This window comes from Triticum urartu, chromosome 7, assembly GCF_003073215.2.
Source record: "Triticum urartu cultivar G1812 chromosome 7, Tu2.1, whole genome shotgun sequence".
In the NCBI taxonomy this organism is placed as follows: domain Eukaryota; kingdom Viridiplantae; phylum Streptophyta; class Magnoliopsida; order Poales; family Poaceae; genus Triticum; species Triticum urartu.
Genome location: NC_053028.1, coordinates 652,321,510 through 652,335,927, shown reverse-complemented (window position 1 = coordinate 652,335,927; position 14,418 = coordinate 652,321,510). Strand labels below are relative to the sequence as shown.

The following is a 14,418-nucleotide window of genomic DNA, read 5'->3' as shown; positions in this document are numbered from 1 at the left end:
GAATCACAATCCACGGTATTCAAATGGAAATGAGCCCGCAATGCGCCCGAAACGTTTCATATATGTATGCTTTTGCTCATTGTTCTTTGCCAACAATACATCATATATCTTATATCTTGTTTGTTATGTCAGTTAACCATAAAGGTCGAAAGCTACTCAATTACACTTGGGTAAGCTACATATTTGTCTTGCTTTTATGGGAGTGATTTGCATCATTCATGTTAAGAAGGTCCACCATTAATTGCTAGCTTCAGCTGACACATCTCTTGTTTGACGCAACTACAGGTCAAATAGAAAATCGACCTGTCTGGCTACGTATGCCTATAGTGTCCTCAACGTGATGTCTATCTCTTCTTTATGTGCACCTCGTATATACATATAGCTCGGCCCCGAGAAACAAAACTTGAATTAACACCATTTAATTTATAGGATTGCTAAATCTCGGTCGACCGAGATTTAATCAAATCTTAGTCGATGTTATATTTATAGGATCTTATGTGAGGATCCGCATAAAATTTCTTTTGTTTTTTTCTTCTTGTTTATATGCTACTTCCTTCGTTTTAAAATATAGTGCTTCCTTTATTCCCATGCTTCAACTTTGATCATAAATTTAATCAACGAGATGGACTGCGGCGGAAGCAAAAGTAAATTCGTATTCAAAAGAAGTTTTTAATTATATAATGTTTTCTCCCGCCGCAGTCAGTCTCGTTGCTTAAATTTATGGTTAAAGTTGAACCTCGAAAAGCGCGGATGCACTATATTCTGAAAATGGAGGGAGTAGGTCACTTGATTGAGACATAGCCACACGCTTTAATTTATACACATATATTACCAGCCAATGTTATACTACACAGATATATCACGCGCACATCATGTAAAGCACCCCCTCTATAAACAAATGTACGGAGGTAGTAAATGTTATGAACTTGAAAGTCATGTAAGGACATCTCCAACGCTGACCCGTGAATAGAGACGGCAAATGCCTGTTTTTATGTCCAGACGTGGCCCGTAGACATGATACCGAAGAGAGTCATCCAACTTTATTCACAAATTAATCCAGTTAGGAGGAGAGAGAGTAGAGGGGATCATGCATGTGTGGTGTCGGGTTGAGAGGAGAGAGAGATCAAGATGAGATCATGCATGTGAAGAGAGAGAGAGAGAGAGAGAGAGAGAGAGAGAGAAGAGTAGGACCATGTGGAGACTTTGTGTTGGTCTTCGGCAAAGCTCCCCCAAGTTTGTCTCGGATTTACCAAAAAGCGAACGTCCGAACCACTTTGCAAACTATGCTCCGTGCGGTCCGGACGTATGCGGCGGTTTGAGGGTCCGCGTTATGAAGTCCTAAGAAGACCCTCAAACTTTCTGTATATGTCCGGATTATCATGTCCGGACCATAAAAGCTATCCAACGCGGGCCTGTATCGGTTCGCTTGGCAGTCCGAACGTACTTTCTCCTGCAAAGTGGAGACAAAAATGGGAGAGGGGTTGTGGGAGTCCGGACAGCAGCCACGTTAGACTCTGCCACCCTAGGCGCACTGAATCCGCCCTCCCAGTCCCATTTTCTTCCACTCTTCCACTTCTCTCCCTTACTTTGCATACACAACCTCCATCTCCACCGCCGCCACTATACCCTCTTCGTCTGCCACATAGGCATTGTGACATTGTCGGACGTTCGCAACAAGCACGGACGCACCTGCTTGCCTTTTACGATGGTGTTGTCCACTCTGGAGCAGTTTGTACCTAGGTACACTCCGTCACCCTGTCAACGACTTCCATGGCGGCCGCCACGCCCGGCAGGTGTTCAGTCAAATTCCATTGAGCTTATTTGCGGACGCCATGTCATTTTTTCAGAGTAAGAAGGATGGCAGGGTACCCGATCATGGAGAATGAGTTGTTATGCAATGCGTGGTTGGCCGTATCCACGGAATTTGTAGGCAAGAGCAGAGGGGGAACATTCTGGCAGCAAGTACATGGATCCTTTCACGCACGAAAGCAAAGTGCGCCCTACAACATGCACATCATCCATGATCGCAATGTGCGGTCATTATCATATGGATGGTACGCCATCCAGTCCATCATCACCTAGTTTTGTCATGTAGTTGCTCGGCTGGAGACAATGTGGTCATTGCACGCGGCAGAGGCGGAGATCGTAAGTTTTGCTTCTTTTTCCTCAACATGTTGATTGAATCATTCATTCACTCAGTGTTGCTCTACACATTGTGTTGCCCGTACGTGCTGTCGTGATGTACCACACGATAGAGGGATGACCATTTACTTACACATATTGTTGGATGAAGCTGAAGGGGCAATATGTGTGGGACGACACGATCCGTTGAAAAACTTATTGGACATCGAATTTGAGACACTAGACTCATTTACATGCTATGTATGGATGATTCGTGCTATTTTTTCCCGAACTTTGATGAATATCAGTCGGCTTGCATGAATTTTGTCCGCTAGATCAAAACCCGGCTTGAAATGTATGCGGGCAGCGTTGGATGGATGCCTCCTGCATCCATATGTGCAAATTGGTCTCCGCTATCCATAAACGGATGCGGCAAAAAATTTACGGGTCGTCGTTGAAGATGCCCAAAAGTACACACTACGAGTTGAAAAATGTGCACCGCAGATCAACGAGATGCTCATGCTCCTCCCTTCGGACGATCCCGGTGGGCAGGATTCTGAAATTTATGCAAGAGACCGAAAGCAGTATGGTTAAACATTCCACCGATTTGCTGTGAAACGAAAAGACTCACATCCCATCTTCGAATGTTTCCTTTCCGTAGGGAGCAGGTGCATGCCCTCGAATCGTCGATCTACTATTTCGGAAGCACAAAATCTTCGGGAGGGAAGAAGAACCACGCCCACATGGCGCCGGACTCACTCGGCTGATTCGCTCGGCTTTTCCGGGTAAACAATGCGGCGACCATGTGCCCCGGATTAGGCCACGTCTAGAAGCAGTCAAGCGAGCAGGGCAGGGCCGGGGTTCACTGACGTGTGTGGTGACGCCGCTGCGCGACCCGGTCAAGCCGTCGACAGATTTGGCTTCATGCGCAGCCCGCCGGGTCTGCTGTTTTAAATTAAGTGTAGTACGTATGTGGTTCATGGAATGTGGTAGGATCAGCTGAGGATAAGCCTCGGCTAGTACATCAACTGGGACTGGACAGAGGAGGAGGGTCTGTCAATCTGATCTTAGCTGGGATTCTTGGGAAGGAAGGAAGCAGCCAAGGAAGGAACCGGCGACGCTGCTGCATGCATGCATGCATGTCCTGAGTCCTGACCACCAACTCCCCTACAATACCAGGGATCTTGGCGCTGAAGGCATGGACCGCGAGAGCGGGTCGCGGCGGCAACTCAACCCTACACCCACGTAATCCCTGATGATGAATGGTGTCGTTGCATTCATCGCTGCTGACTATAGTACATTCGTTTTTTTAACATCAATACAGACACAAACGTTCATACACACGCGCATACACTCACCCTATTCTTATGAGCACTTTCAAGAGACTGAGCCGGCATGTCATCTTGAAATTTACGAAGTTATCATAGGCGCCTCGTCGTCGACGGGAACGTCTCCTCCCATTGAAAATGCATCGCCGAAAATTCTGAAATAAATTCAGAAATAATGCGAGCACCAGGACTTGAACCCTGATTTTACCGCGTTGTATCCAATCCCATATTGATGTACACATCTCTCTATTTTTTTTCTTCGGACGACTACTCAGTGCTAACCGTATTCTTATATGCATCCCTATCTCTTTACAAGAGCACAGTTGTTTGATCGCGACTGTCCGTCCCGTGGCCCGTACACGTAGTCGTCACGAGCCATGTACAGCGTCTGCCCAGCGCGGACGCTCCATACACGGCACGGCGTCGATCGACAAGAAGCAACACATTTGGACGCTGGCGCCACGCCGTACCTGCGTCCTAGGGCGTGCGTGGCACTGCCACGATCGATTGAGTAGCTGTAGCGTGCCGCCACGGCCCAGAATCCACACGTCAATTTGGGCGCGCACCGCATGTGATGCGCCGCCGGTGGTCGCGGAGGAAGAGAGAACGTAATCGGCCGGTGCGTCGTGTAATCGACACAGCCGACCTGAGGGAAAAGGGAAGGTGAGTGTTAGCCGCCGGCGCGCCGGTCTACGCACATTTCTAGACTTGGGGGGGGGGGGGGGGGGGGGGGGGGGGTAATGGCATGCACCTGTAGAGTTGTGTGTACCTCTGCCGGTGGGTGGGGTATCAAGACTTTCGTCCCCACTAGTCGGCGTCACATTGGACTTGGTAGTGCCTAACCTCGCTTATTGCAGGAGGGGGGCACCACGGGCAATCAGCCATATGAGCGAGGTTGCAGGGGCATAACGCGCAGTGGCGGAGCCAGAAAAAATTAATTAGGGAGGGGGGATGATGTTAGAATGGTTGGGGCCATACATTAAAAAGAGAGGTTTTAGCAGCAAATAATCACTAAATGTATATTGTTCATAAGCAAATCACTAGCAAATCACTAATTTTAGGGGGGGGGGGGGGGGGGGGGGGGGGGGCAGGGCCATGCTGGTTCCCCCTATCTCCGCCACTGATAATGCGGGCCCAACTATCTGTCCGCTCAGTATGTAGCTCATGCTATTTCTCAACTTATCAAACTACAAGAGTAGAGGAAAACCTATTTTCCCATGAGGCAATGCTTTTTGTTGCCGTTGATTCCCATCGTCTCCGGTGGTTGATATGGTATCAGGGCAAGAAGAATAAATGTTTATTTTTCAAAAATCTTTGATGTTGGTGTGTGTGTATTTTGAGGCGGCATCTCAAAGATAGATGTGGTTTTCAATGGAATAGTCTCACGACTCTATTCCTATGTTAGTTTACTCGTTGTATTTCATGCAACCAACACCAGAGAGTCCATTTTGCATTTGGTCCTAGAGATCACCATGGATTTGATGATTTGTATATTGATGCTTCAACATGTATAAGAGGTGGTCATGACAAGTTTTATTTGATCATTTCTTATCATGCTCCATTCTTGCCGCTAGACTTGTTCCTTGGTACGACAATGAATAAACGCCTCATTGCTTGCCTTATAGTACTCTAGCAATAACACACTAATGGGTTCTCGCATATTGGGAGGCAACTCAAATAGCTTTTGTGTTGTGTTGCACTGCTTTATAGTTGGTGCCCTCATCTGTAAGGTGGTGTTGGGACTTCGCTTTGTTGTGTTGTGCTGCTATAGAGTTGGTATGTGTGCTTCACAGCCATGTGAGGTGATACTAAGGTTTAATTGTTTTTGGATTGTTTGTTCTTGTGTGATTTGTCACCAAAATGTGATGCAATCAAAACTTGGCATAGAGGTGGTCATGGCTCGATACTTTGTTGTCACCTCTTATACATGTTGTCACCTTAAGCACGTTTGGAGTCCTTCCTGATGCAATCTATAAGAAATTTAGGAACAAAGTTTATCCATAGACATATCCTTCTACCCGGACTTGCATGCTCCGCGCAAAGATGCACATGCTCATTTGCTTCTTGTTTCATAAACTTGAGCTGGAAAGCTTTGAAATTCACAGGAAGCTCATGAATTTCATGAAGCGTTGCAGCAACCTGAGAATGGTTGATGGGCATATCGTTCCATAGATTCACCAGATGTAGAGCATCAGTTTCCACAACAACCGTGTGAAATCCCAAGTCGGAGGCGGGTTGAACGCCGTCTCTCGGTCTCTGGTTGCAAGAGTTTCCAGTGCAAGTGCACTAGCACCTGCATTATACAACAATGCTTGCACCCTTATCAGCCCCCCTCGTGATCTCTGAGTCCAAGCATGTACTTCCTTGGTGGTTTGCTTTAGAGAAGGCATCGTCGACACTGATTTTGATACTATTTGCATCGGGTGGCTTCCAGTGGTGCTTACCAACAACTTTCATGTTGTTTCTTTCAATTCTTCTTGCCGATAAATCCCAAGCCACATCCAATGGCCATTTGAGAGATTGCTCTACTATCCATTTTGAATCGATAAAATTGCATCATATGCGTGCAAGATGAATGACAAGGGTGCAATTTGATGGTGGAGGTGCTCCATTGTATTCTTTGTCCTTTGGAATTTTTTAAGGGTGGTAGTATTCTTTGATCAGTTTTTGCATGGATTACACTCAATTCATTCTCTTTTTTTGCGGCAATTTCTTTCAATTTGTGGGATGAGCGTCCCTTTTTAGAATCCTTGGGACTGATTCCGTCTGAATAAACACAGCCAAATCCTGAAAAGTGCGGATGCACTATTTCGGGGATTCGAGCTGCCCCTCCACACACACCCATGCATGTGGGTCTAGATTTATCTTTATGCTTTACATGTCACGTACTGTTCAAAGCTCATGTAGGCAGCAACACTAACGGATGTGTATGTGCATTTAGTTCGGGTTTTCAAAATTTTAAAAAGTGCCTTCCAAACCGCGCGTCTGAGTTCGGATCCGCTTTCACTGTTGGAATCCTCGCGGCAAGATCTTTGAAACTAGATCCCGTATGAGTCGACTTTCGGTGCCAACTTTGATGCTATACGATGCAACTGTTTTGAAAATCAATTTTGGAGCTGCATGATCCAACTTCCTATGAGAACGCAACTTAGCAACCATGACAACCAACTTTTTATGATGTGCAGCTAGTTGTTGCCTAGGCAACTACCTACTGGTAGATGTGCAACCCCCTTCCAACTCATGCATGTGTACTTTTCACAACTGGCACACCTTGCCCTACCTACCCTATTAGCGATATATGCAACTTAGTTTGTTGTTTTAGTCATCTGCCGAATAGTCAATGTGTAATTCTTTTCCCTTTCTATTTGTGGATGTTTAGTTTTAGTTGGCATGGCATTGGTAAAGGCAGCAAACGAAGTTGCACATTTCACTCATATGGGTAGTTTGGTTTGGAGGTGTCATAAATGAAAAGTTGCACATGTACACCTAATAATAAGGGGGCTATTGCTTTCGGTGGTATGTCACGAAAATTGCCCCCAAAGTTGTAAAATATTACACACCAATACCATCTATAAGTGATAAAAAAAAGTTTTACAAAGGGGAATCCCACGCCTGGGGCGGCCCATGCAGTAGGGACCTCTTATAATGCGCTCTGCGTGCTGTGAGAAGACGCAGCGTGCTCGTTTGGGCCGGCCCAGGTTCGGGCGGCATGTTTTTTTATTTTTTTTTCTTTTTAATTTTTCTTTTTGTTTTTTCTACTTTAAATAATTTGGAACCTCAAAAAAGTCCCGAAAAGTAAAAAAAATAGAATTTTGAAATAAAATGATTAAGAAATTATAAAATGTTTGAGGATTCAAAAATGTGCGTGATTTGTAAAAAACGTTTTCTTATTCAAAATATGTTTGAAATTTCGAAAACGAATTTTTGGGAAATCAAAAAATGTGCATGTATGAAAAATGTTATTAAAATTGAACAAAATTTCACCAATTCAAAAAATGTTCATGAATGGAAAAATATATCCTAAAAATTCAAAAACTATCCATGACTTACAAAGTAGTTTATTCATTCATAAAATGTTCGATGATTCAAAAAATGATCATGCATTTCAAAAAATGCTTCTTAGATCAAAAAATATTCATGAATTCCAAAAATTGTTTCACCAATTTCCAAAAAAATGCTCGTCAATTCTAGAAATGTTCGCGGATTCAATAAGATTATTTTCAAAAACTGTTCACAATTTTAAAAAAATGTTTGCAAAAAAATGTTCATGAATTCAAAAAATGTTCTTGATTTTACAAAATGTTAGAAACTTTGTATAAGTGGTTACGAATTTGGAAATGTTCATAATTTCAAATATGTTCACGAGTTTAAAAAAAGTTCAGGATTTAAAAAGTTATTCATGATTTCACAAAATTGACAGTGATAGTTATCTCGGTGATGCAGCAAAATATGGTCATGGCGATTGAAGATTATGAATTTTTTTTCTCGTTGCAACACACGTGGCCTTTTGCTAGTCGATTATGAGGTAGTTGCATATCGACAGTTAAGCAGTTGCACCAAACAGGGACTAAATTGCTTAAAAATAATTCATCAAAACATAGCCACGAGGGATATAGTTTTGAACAGCATGTCGCGAGGATTCCGATGGTGAAAACTGATCTTAATTTCGATGCACAGTTTAAAATTATGGTTTTTAAAATTTTAAAATTTAAATTAAATGTGTTTACATCTATTCACATGAATAACTTTTCTGTTTATATGGTATGTTTCCAAATATGAATTAGAATTCCCTTATATGAATTCGGGGGATTTTTTCGCTTGTACTCGTATGAATTAGGGGGATATAATCGGGAGCAACTAGTTAACGAGCGCTTCTTCGGGAGCCTCGCAATGATCAGCGCCACTTGGCGCGCTCTCAGCCATTCGCCACGTGTCGTGCTCTGGATGCTCCCTCAGGATTTTGTTTTTTTATATATTTTTCCGCATGCGTTTTCAGCTTTTTAAACGATTTTTTCGGTTTTGGTTTTCCCCCGGTCTTCCTTAGCTTTTCGATAAAAAAAAATTCTGATTTTTTTTCCACAAAAAAATGCATTTTTTCTTTCATGAAAGTCAGGGTTTTTTTTTCCGTGAGAGGCACGGTTGTGTGCTTTCGCGAGAGTCACGGACATGCCTTTCGGAAAGAGAAAAGCAAAACTCGTTTTCTGTTTTTTTTTTCTTTCGCGAGAGTCACGGTTTTGCTTTCACGCGAGGCACAGTTGTGCTTTCGCGAGAGTCATGGCCGTGCCTCTCGGAAAGGGAAAAACAAAACGTGTTTTCTGTTTTTTCTTTCGCGAGAGTCACGGTTTTGCTTCCGCGAGAGGCACGGTTGTGCTTTTCGCGAGAGTCACGGCCGTGTCTCTCAGAAAGGGAAAAAAATACGCGTTTTCTATTTTTTTTTCGCGAGAGTCACGGTTTTGCTTCCGCGAGAGGCACGGTTGTGCTTTCACGAGAGTCACGACCGTGCCTCTCGAAAAGGAAAAAATAAAATGCGTTTTCCATTTTTTTCTTTCACAAGAGTCACGGTTTTGCTTCCGTGAAAGATACGGTTGTGCTTTCGCGAGAGTCACGTCCGTGTCTCTCGGAAAGGGAAAAACAAAACGCGTTTTCTGTTTTTTATTTTTTTCGCAAGAGTCACGATTTTGCTTCCGTGAGAGGCACGGTTGTGCTTTCGCGAGAGTCACGGCCGTGCCTCTTAGAAATGGGAAAAAACGTGTTTTCTGTTTTTTTTCGCGAGAGTCACGGTTTTGCTTCCGCGAGAGGCACGGTTGTGCTTTCGCGAGAGTCACGGCTGCGCCTCTCGGAAACGAAAAAAAACAGTGTTTGCTGCTTTTTTCCCTTCCACGAGAGTCACGGTTTTACTTCCACGAGAGGCACGAGTATGGTTTCACGAGAGGCACGGGCGTGCCTTTTTTAGAAAGGAAAAAAAACCGTGCTTCCGATTTGGTTTTTTCATGAAAAAAAGTTCGTCAAAACCTATCAACATGGAATCTGGTTTTGAAGATCTCTATACGAGGAATCCTATGATGAAAACGGTTCGAGATTTGGATGCACGATTTAAATGATTAAACGTTTTGAATAAACGAATCTACGGAAAAAAGGAAAACCCCCGGATTGCGATAAGTGGCATACTGCATGTGCGCCATTTGTCACGACTTGAAAAAATAAAATGTTCTTTGCAATGAATACTCATTAATTAGTGATTTTGGATATAATTCTTTATAGATTCTTAAGGGATACATTTTTTTCATTTTGGGCCGGCCGCTTGGACGGCTAGGGAGGCAGCCGGCCGCTCCCTAGACACACGTCCATAAACAAACAGGGCAGCCCAACACGCCGCCAGCCCTCTCACTCATCGGCTTTCCTCAGGGAAAAAAAACTCACCCTGATCCAAACCTCAGACTTCCCCACCGTCGGCCGGCGCCGCCACACCCCACGGCCAGCCCGCCGCCATCCATCCTCGCCTGCGGCGATGTCTTCCCTGGTCCAGAGCAGCTCGCTCGAGCGCCTCCACCACGTCGAGAAGGTTAGCCGCTCACCCCCACAACCCCCCCCCCCCCCCCCGCCCCGCCCCCCCCCCCCCCCCCGGTCTCTCTCTCTGGGTTGTCGATTAGGTTCTTGAATTTTGACGCGGCTACGCGTTTATTCCTTCCTGTGCAGCGGATAGTGCGGGTGCTGGAGCTGGCGGGGACGGTCATGGAGGAGCTGGGGAACTCGCAGGGTCCCCGCGGCGAGGCCGTCGTCGCCCACTGCCGCGAGTTCATGCTCTACATGAAGGTACCCCTCCCATCATCCATCCACCATCCCCGTCCGCAGATCTTTTCGCCCCATGCTCCTGCCTTGAAAACCAGGGGGAATGGATGGATTTGTTGCCGCAAGCATCTGGGTGCTATATACTAGCAGAACATGTGGGACCACCGTTTCAGGAGTTTGCTTTAAATTGCTTGCTGATGGATTGCTGTCACTTATCAATGGGGGGATGCTATGCTTTGCGAGGTATCCTGCTGCCCGCTGATAATACTATGCATGATGCACTGCTATTTCTGTGTGTCCACCCTTTTCCTTTTGATATGAGCTTATTGCCTTCTTATTGTTGGACTGCTAGTGCTCTGAACCGCAACCGGTTAGTTCCGTTAGACGATTCATCTTTTAGCTTCCAATGAAGCACATTGCCCCATATTGGTTGACATGCTCAACCATTATTTTACATGCCTGTCTATTGCACGAAAATTTGCAATCTTTGCTCATTGAAACAAGTGCTTCTGATGTCAAGTAGTGATGTTTCTGAATTGAATGTTGTCTGCCTGTGTGCACCCTCCTGTGTGCAACCTTAGAGGCATTAAGGGTCTCATGTCAAATTCTGACCTGATCCAATGATACATTTCTTCCACCAAAATACTTGCCTTATGCAGGGACGAAGCTAGAAAAGAAGTTTGATGGGGTCATATATATGGCAGTGGGTTCGTCCTTCTATAAATGTTAGTGATTAGTACTAAATTAGTGAAAGATTTTCAAATTTCATTGGGGTCAACTGACCCCAATGCCTCTAAGGTAGCCCTGTCCCTGACCTTATGTGAACCAATTAATCCATGGCATTCATATGACTTTCTCAGTTCTGATTTTTTTTTGACATGTTATATTCGCCATGAGTGATGCATGATAAATTAATTCTATATTGTGGCTGGAGCAGGAAATTCAAACTACATTGCGTGAGGAAATAAAAAGTGCTTGTGAATACCGGCCATTTGAGATGTGTGACTACAGTGCAAGGATTGCTAACGAGATTTGTTGCAAAAAGCTGGAGTATGTGATTGAGAAGATGGATGCCATGCAACTGAACATTGAGCACAGCACCAATGAAGTTTAGCTAGTTTAACTGGCTATCTAGTGCCTGGTAGTGAAATGGTTAGTGCCAAAGCATCATGTGGCTTCCCCAACTCCAGTATCTTATGTTCCATTCTTGCTATACATATCGCATGCGTCCCATGGCTTAATGCAGTGACTGAATTATGTAGGGTATAAGTTGCAATATCCCAGAAAGAAGATGTATTTCAACTACTGCTGCTGCATATGCTGTTTGTTTCATATATATCACGTCTTACAGCTATTTCAGATCCTTCAGTTGTGTTTCCACTTAGTTGATTTCAAACTTCTTCTGTACCATTGACACCCTTGCAGTGTCACATTGGCTATAACTTTCAAGGCATACCTATAAATAGATAAACCACCATAGTGTAAGTCTGCCATCCAGATCATTACCCAATGGCCAATGGAGCCATGAGGTTTTCCTCGTTGCACGTTTTGGCTATGCCATTTTATAATGGGCAGAACTTTGAAGTTTGACTATCGTGTGACTCTTCATGTTCTTTCAAGTTTGGCTCCAGCGCCCGCACGTTTTGGCTATCATCATCTTCATGTTCTTCTTTGCACTATTCATTGCCAAATGTGACATGACTTAGGAGCTTAACAAGCAATTACCAGACTAGGAAACAATAATGTGTTAATTTACACTTTTACTTAGCCCGGGCGCAACTGCGCAATGCTTTGTTCAACATACTCTGGAAACCGTGATGTTCGACTTCAGTGATTGATCTAGGAGGTTGTACAAAATGTTACTCTAGCTCTAGGATTGGTCATGGTCTCTTGAGTCATGTCGAAAGACCTGAAGCGTGGTTGCACAAGAACATCTCCGTATGCAGCAGTGCATAGGCTGCTTCATCTTCAGAAGGAACTGCTGTTGGCCTGTTGCACTAATCTGTAGGTTTTTTCTGTATTTGATTTTCATGTGATCAGGCCGTAAGGGATGTATTTTTGAAGTTCAAACCTTGGACAAACAGAAATTTGATTAGGGGTTCGGGAAAGAAGATTCAGCAGATTGAAGCCATGGCACTGGTTTATTGTAGCTCACTAGCTCTTTACGCACTTGACAAGCATCTCAGTGGTGTACTGGCATTACATGCCTGACTAGGTGTGAGGAGTTTGCTTTAAATTGCTTTCTTATGGATTACTCTCCATTATCAATGGGAGCATGACATGCTTTGTGAGGTATCTGCCGCTGATACAGATAGAAGTACTACACATGTTGCATTGTTATTCTTGTTCGTTCCATGTATTCCTTTTAATTGAACCTATTGCCATCTGGTTGCTAGAGCACTAGTGTCTGAACTGCAATCAGTTAGTTCCACTGGATAACTCTTCTTTTAGTTTCCATGAAACATTGCTCCATACTGTTTGGCATGCTTAACCATTGTTTTCCATGCCTGTATCTGTACGTTGCATGAAAATCTGGAACCTTTGCTGACTGAAACAATTTCTTTTTGATGTGAGATAGTAACATTCTTGTATCTAATGTTGGCTGCCTGTGTGCGCTGCTCCTTTGGTTGTCGCAAAATCAGGATTATTTGGAAACCGATTGTTAAGGTGTCATGTAACATTCTGCTCTGACCCAATGATACATTCCTTCCACCTAAATACTCCCTCCGTCCGGAAATACTCGTCATCAAAATGGATAAAATGGGACGTATCTAGACGTATTTTAGTTCTAGATACATCTCTTTTTATCCATTTTGATGACAAGTATTTTCGGACGGAGGGAGTACGTACTAGCCAAGAAACTTATTTACAGCTATTTCAGATCCTTTAGTTGTGTTTCCACTTTGTTGGGCTTGAAGTTCTTCTGTAGTACTACTGAGACTATTGCAGTGGCAGATTGGTCATAACATCCAAGAAACTTATTTACTTACAAAACGTAACCGGTGCGTGACTGTCAATATGACATCGTCAAGTTATTTCAGTCCCCTGCTGTGTTGGTTTGCCATCCGGATCATTACCCAACAGCTAATTGAGCATCAGGTATGCCTCATTGCACGTTTTGGCTATGCCATCTCATAGTGTTGGGCAGAACTTTGAAGCTTGAATCCATATGAAACGCTCTAAATGGGTTGACCATCTTCGAGCTTTTGGCCTTCATGTTTTTGTATGCACGAGATTTCACGGGTCTTAGGAGCAGAGTACCATTAAGATTTTGGTTTATGCCTTGCACACATCCTGGAAGTGTTGTAATTTATGTCCAGACTTTAGAGTCTTGGAGGTTGCACACAGACACACAGTGCGTAGATTGCTTCATCTGGAATGCAGGTTTTTCCTGATTTGATCTTTGATGCGTGTGAAGTTGTCGATGCGGTTTCGAGACGTGATTTCCGTCAGTGTTCCGACATGACGACATGTATTTCGGTACAGAGGGAGTAGATAGATAGATGTAGTTTATAAAGCCATCTCCTATCTTCCCCTTAACAGTGATTATTCGAGTTCTGCATTTAAACCAAAAAGAAAACCTCGAACATTTAGCAGGATCTGTGAATCTGCATGAGTTCCGGTCGCCCGGCCTTATGATTCTGAGCGAGTTGAGTCCGTTGTCATGCTACCATCTGAATCCGAGATTAACAAAGCGGTGCACTGAAGAAGAGGGAAAACCTGCCCGGTGAACCTCGTTCATCGCCATGCCGTATCGCAAGACGCACCAGTTCCGAACGCTGCAGCTGCGCGCCAGCCCCAGCAGCCCATCTGAGGCTTGCTTGACTGCTATCTTTGGGTGCAACAGTTAGCAACGAGGGATGCGTGCGTGGCTCCCGCTCAAGTGACACTGACGGTAACAGCCCAGGCCCATGCCCATGGAGCGAGTAGTGCCGGTGGGACGGGGACGGGGACGGAGACGGGGGAGGATCCAGCCGGCCGACTCTGGTCCAGCATCATGCCGATGATAGAATTCGGTGGTCCCCGTCCCCCTGAGACCTCCCGATTTTTCGCACGGGCACCTCGGAGCCACTCATGATTGGTTTCACTACATATATGTACTCAAGAGACACTATGAGTGGAATACACCACCACATAGCCCGAGTCCGGTGCCTTGGCACACACAAGGCATGGATGAACA

At 44.5% G+C, this 14,418-nt stretch overlaps 1 protein-coding gene across 2 annotated transcripts; it reads left to right on the top strand.

Moving 5' to 3' along the window:
* The first annotated feature begins 9,815 nt into the window (after positions 1-9,815).
* LOC125523764 (mediator of RNA polymerase II transcription subunit 11) lies at positions 9,816-12,674 on the top strand. 2 transcript variants are annotated; one of them, XM_048688834.1, is made up of 4 exons: positions 9,816-10,011; positions 10,146-10,262; positions 11,176-11,390; positions 12,279-12,674. In XM_048688834.1, exons 1-3 carry the CDS (start codon positions 9,958-9,960, stop codon positions 11,350-11,352), a joined length of 348 nt encoding a protein of 115 aa, XP_048544791.1. In that variant the 5' UTR covers positions 9,816-9,957; the 3' UTR covers positions 11,353-11,390; positions 12,279-12,674. The 2 variants fall into 2 exon arrangements, with proteins under 2 accessions (XP_048544791.1, XP_048544790.1); XM_048688833.1 differs by lacking the exon at positions 12,279-12,674 and having other exon boundaries at positions 11,176-11,601.
* The last annotated feature ends 1,744 nt before the right edge of the window (positions 12,675-14,418 follow it).

Coding starts and splice junctions, on each gene's coding strand:
- LOC125523764 (XM_048688834.1), top strand. CDS start 9,958: ATGTCTTCCCTGGTCCAGAGCAGCTCGCTCGAGCGCCTCCACCACGTC. Junction 10,012..10,145: donor GCCTCCACCACGTCGAGAAG/GTTAGCCGCTCA, acceptor CTTCCTGTGCAG/CGGATAGTGCGGGTGCTGGA. Junction 10,263..11,175: donor AGTTCATGCTCTACATGAAG/GTACCCCTCCCA, acceptor TGGCTGGAGCAG/GAAATTCAAACTACATTGCG.